A 5,308-nucleotide genomic window follows, 5' to 3' on the forward strand; every position below is an offset into this window, starting at 1 on the left:
GTGGTAAGTATTAAAGTTAACATTTAACAAGTATACTAAGTGCCAGGCATTGTTCTGAACATTTTATATGCATAAACTCACTTAATTCTCGTACCAGCCCTCTGAGGTGGCTTCTATTATTACACTAATTATGAGAAAACTGAGACACAGAGAAGTAATTTGACCAGCTAGAAGTGGCACGGCCAGGATTTGATCTCAGGCAGTCTGGTTCCAGTCTGTGCTCTTAACCATCCATCTATTCTGCTGCTTCTCAAGAACGTTAGAAGTGAATGAATGAGACAAGGTTATCTAAAATGCCAGCACAATACTTAATCTATTGTTAAGTGTTCAATAATAGTAGGCATTACTGTCACCATTACTCATTATTAAGGAAGCTTCTCTTCTGTTGGGCATTACTAGCGACCGAATGCACTAGATGAGGGTGAACCTGCTTCACGCTGCGCAAAAAAAAGGATGCCTTCTACTGATAAGGCCCCCATGATAGAAGGTAGCTTCCCACCACCTCCCCACCAACCTGGCAACCGTGACCCATTAGCTAGAGGCTGGGCTCTGGGCACAGCCCCGACTTACTCTTCCAGACGGGCAAACTGCTCCAGGTTTCTGAGCCTCTGCTTCTGGTGCATGCTGGCATGCAGGGTCAGGGGCATGATGTCTAGGGCTTTGAGGAGCCCAGACAGGCGTTTGATGCAGGAGATACTGTTGGCAAACACTAAGGTGCGGCCTGGATACTGCATCAGGAAGTAGTACAGGTACAAGTCTTTCTCATCATTCTCACAATGGATCTTGGTCTCTGTCAGCGTCTCCACCGTGGCCTCATTTCTTGTGAGGTCAATGACCTTGGGCTTGCCCCTCATGCCAATCTTTTGCATAAGGAGGTCAAGTTTGGCAGTTTTGTCAATTTTCTTAGCGTGCTTCTTGTGAAGGATTCGAGCAGGAACTTGATGTACCAGGGTCAGTGTGGCAGAAAAAACAAGAGTCTGTCTCTTTGGGTTGTACTGGGAATCACTGAGCATCTCTAGCAGCTGTGAAAGCTCAGCAAAGTGGCCTTTCTCAACCATCCGGTCAGCCTCATCGATCACCAGGCACCTGAATGTGGAGCCAGAGACCCACATTAACTGGTGAGCAGCTGGTAGGAGGAATCATCTACAACACTCTACTACCACGCCCCCATCAACACACACACCTCCTCCCCCACCCCACTACCACCAATCTGCGACAGGGAGAAGGCACTGCATACACTACCATGTCACCTCAGGCCGACTACAGAACATGAAGTGGAGGAGGGGAAAAGGGAAGCTACTGTCTCTCACCTGAGCTGCCGAAGGTTGCTCAAATGAGGGTGCTTTTCTTTAACTAGCTCCCACAGTCGGCCCGGAGTGGCGATCACAATCTCAGGCTGGCGGTTCAGCATCCTCTGCTGTTTCTGTGTGGACATTCCACCAACCAAAATAGCAGTTTTAATTCCTATGGTACACAAAACATAAGGGACAGTGTTATGCAATCTTATTTCCTTCCACAGCTGACACAGGCACCCCCAGATTAGCAGAGGCAGTTACTAGCACTGCTTCCCTCTCCAGGGGGTGCTAAAAGCTGACCTGGCCTGACTATTGGTGCCACTCCTGGAGGGCTTACCAAGTCTTCTATCATCTGGGCCTTGCCTACTTCCTCAACCTCATTTCTTTCTTCTCCCTCTCCTCCAATCACAACAAAAGGGCTGGATCTGAGCCCAGGCATGCTTACATTCAAAGTTCTGGAAAAACAGAGAGTTGCAGCACGATGCTGGGAATAACGTGACTTGTAGCTGTGACACACCTCCCCTAAGAAGACCTGCCCATTCCCCTCGTTTAGAATTAATCTGAATCTCCTCTAACGCCGAGTGCTCTGTTCTCTCTCGTGGAGGACTTCTCAAGGTATCCAGTGTGAAAGAAACGCACAGAATCTTGTAGGCAAAGTGCTTAGCAAAGTACTTCGCACACTGTAATAGTCTAGTAACTACTGCTTTTATTATAAAATTAAAATTCCCACTGTGCAGCCCTGCCCAAAAGGAATTCCCTGAATTAAGTTCTGATGCCCGAAGGCAGAGGCTGGCAAACATTTTCCCAAAGAGTCGACTAAACGTTTTTGGCTTTGTGGGCTAAACTACTTTTAACTCTACTCCACTCTGCCTTGGTCACACAAAAGCTGCCACATACAATATGTAAATAAACGGGTGTGGGTGTACTTTACTTACAAAACAGGTAGTTTGCCAACCCCTGCCACAGCATCCATTGTAGCCAATAAATTAACTCATTTCCTATGCATTTAGAATGGTATTAGCAATGCATCATTCTTAGGAGAACTGAGAAAGCGTCACTCAATTTTCTGTAGGGTTTTTAATTCTGTGACAGATGAGGAAGGTTTCCCGTAGGGGCAGGAGCCGCAGCTCATTCACCTTTGCCACCCCAGCATCGAGGATCCTCTCAGGAAATATTCATGAAATGGAACCGAACCTCACCTGTAAACTTGGCCACAGCATCAATGTGTTGTTTGACCTGGACAGCTAGCTCTCGAGTGGGCGTCAGAACCAGTCCAAGCAGAGGGCGCTCTGGATGTGCCTTACAGGTGGCCGTTTTGCCACCCAACTCTCGTTTTAGCTCTCCAGTCTGCTCTTCATCAAGCTTTTCCTCTTTGTCCTCTTCCTGTTTGGGGACAGGCTTCTCCCTCATCAGGGAAGAAGGTCCTTCACCAGCATCATCATTACCGAAGGGGAGTAACTGGTCTGAGATGGCAGCTCCAGTCCTGGCTGTCGCCTTGCTGGGTGGTGCTCTAGCCTTCGCTCCAGCCTGACTGGGCAGTGCTTCACTCTCAAATCTAATCTCATCGGACAAAGCTCCAGAGTCAGTTTCAGCCTTGCTTGGTGATCCAGTCTCAGCGTCAGTCTCGATTCTGGTCTCGCCAGGTGGCGCTCCTGTGTTACTCAGAGCTGGGGGAGGCTTCTTCTTTACGTGCCATTGCAGCACTGAATGAATCATTGGGATGGCAAAGGCAAGCGTTTTCCCACTTCCTTAGAGGTAAAATAAGCAAACACACAAAAACAAATAAGAACAGTGTGAATCAACAGATGCACATACTTTTGTCTGGGGTTCTTCGTTTTACACAGAATAAGGGACCCTTGAAAGAGCCAAGAGCCACCCTGACCAGCCCCAAGCTCCTCCCGCCGGCAGCTTTCCTTACAGCACGGCGCCTACACGCAGGAGAAGCCTGAGGAAGTGTGGCAGGCTGCACTGAATCCTGAGGTCACCAAGGATGAGCTACAGGCAAATGTCCAAGCAACGAAACCCCAAAGAGATGGGCAAGTTGTGTGTGTATGTGTGAGTGACTGAGTGTGAGAGAGAAAGCGAGAGAGAGAGATTGCTAAGGAACACATGGTGGGCGGGGAATGGAAATCTGTATAGTACTTGACCAAGGCTTTTCTTTGGTGGGGAAGGAGGGAGTAGAAGAAAATTTTCTTAGTTTTTGAGTAATAATTTTAAATTAGCATGCTTTTGTCTATGCTTGAACATTTTCACCCTGGCCTTTGAATGTATATGGAGTCCAAATTCATGTCATCTCGGCAGTCAAAACAAACCAACAAAACAGAAAACCTCAGGCTGAGAATTTAAAGTAGTTCTAATGTCCTAAGCAGAAGCAAATAAATTATCTCTGGAGGAAGAAACCTTTATCATAGGCCTCAAAGAATTCTCAGAAGAAAATGAGCAGCTCTCAGTAAAAATAAACCCCTAAGGAAACAAGGTATTATAAGAAAGAACTCTAAGAGAAAAAGAGCAAAAACAGAGCCATAAAATTTCGGATAAGAAAAGCAGCACTTTTCATCAGAAACAATGAAAGCTAGAAGACAGTGTATTTGTAAGAGCTGAAAAAATAATTGACAATCTAGAAATCTATATTCAGCAAAAATCTCTTTCAAAATAAAGACTTTTTTAGGTATACAAAGCTGAAATAATTTATCGTCAGTAGACCTGGACTATAAGAAATATTAAAGGAAGTCATTCATGCAGAAGAAATTATGCTATCAGATGAAAATCTGAAAAAGGAATAAAGAGCACCAGAAATGGTAACATGGGTAAATATAAAAGATGTCTTTTTCCTAGTTACACTTCTTTTAAAAATAATTGACCACTTAAAGCAAAAACAATAAAAATGTATTTTGGAATTTCTAACACATAAAGTATAAAACAAAAAGCATAGAGGAGAAAAGGAAGTATACTCTTGTAAGATTCTTGCACTATACATACAGTAGTACATTATCACTCAAAGGTAAAATATGACACGTTAAACATATATAATGTGAACCCAAAAGCAACTACAAGGACATAACAAAGAATTACATGTAGCTAACAAGACAATTTGAAGAGATAAAATGGCATCACAAAAAATATTCAATCCAAAAGAAGGTAGAAGAGGAAAAATATTAACAGACATTAAGTGAGGACTTACTGTACTGGTATTTGTAATAACATGGTTGAACCTGAAAGTTATGCTGATTGAAAGAGGAGACACCCATATTCCAAAAATACATATTGTATGATTTTAATATATAAAATTCTGGAAAATGCAATCTATTGTGATAGGAAAGTCTACCAGAGGTTGCCTAGGGATGAAAAGGAGTGAGGCCAGGGAAGGAGAGATTACAAAGGGACCCAAAGCATCTCGTGGGGGTGATGGGTTTATTCATTATCTACATGGGCAACGGTTTGTCTACAGCCCCTAAAAGTCTTTTTGAATCTTGAACTGCACGTTCACAACAGTCCACGTGGATGGCCTGACAGGAGCTGGGGTATGAATCCAAATGTCAGGTTCTAGCCACAGTGGCTCACACAACCTTGCCTCTGCCTTCCAGAAACTGACTTCCAGGCCTCTGCACACAGCAATGCAGTGTAGCAGAATGCTCAACACACACAGACCCAGGCTAGAATCCAGACACCGCCACATTCAGCTGTGCGGTTTTAGGGACGCTGTCTATCCTCTATGAGGCAGGGTTTTCGCATCAGTAAGACGGGAATAATAATGGAATCTACCTCAGGGTGGTTGAGAACTGAGTTCATCAATATAATGCACTTAACACAGTGCATGATGCATTTTAAATGCTAAGTAAATGTTCTAAGTTGTTATTATTACCTCCATTCCCCTTTCTTGGGGTTTCCTCATTCTTCCAACTACATGACTCTCATATAGGACCTTACCCCAAGTTTCCTGACCACTCTTCTAGAAACCCAAGGCACCAAGTGTCTAGATCAGCGGTTCTCAACCTGTGGGTTGCAACCCCTTC

The 5,308-nt window shown here is 44.4% G+C and overlaps 1 protein-coding gene across 4 annotated transcripts in view; it reads right to left on the reverse strand.

Moving 5' to 3' along the window:
- Positions 1-5,308, reverse strand: part of DDX24 (DEAD-box helicase 24) — a 16,580-nt gene that overhangs the window by 7,083 nt on the left and 4,189 nt on the right. For all 4 annotated transcript variants that reach the window (XM_019642469.1, XM_019642471.1, XM_019642470.1 and 1 more), the window contains exons 3-5: positions 2,495-3,043; positions 1,311-1,464; positions 571-1,086 (exon numbers count right to left, since the gene is read on the reverse strand). In XM_019642469.1, coding sequence (XP_019498014.1) covers positions 571-1,086; positions 1,311-1,464; positions 2,495-3,043 — 1,219 coding nt within the window. The remainder of the gene's footprint in view (positions 1-570; positions 1,087-1,310; positions 1,465-2,494; positions 3,044-5,308) is intronic.

Source organism: Hipposideros armiger, unplaced genomic scaffold, assembly GCF_001890085.2.
Source record: "Hipposideros armiger isolate ML-2016 unplaced genomic scaffold, ASM189008v1 scaffold_69, whole genome shotgun sequence".
Lineage (NCBI taxonomy): Eukaryota > Metazoa > Chordata > Mammalia > Chiroptera > Hipposideridae > Hipposideros > Hipposideros armiger.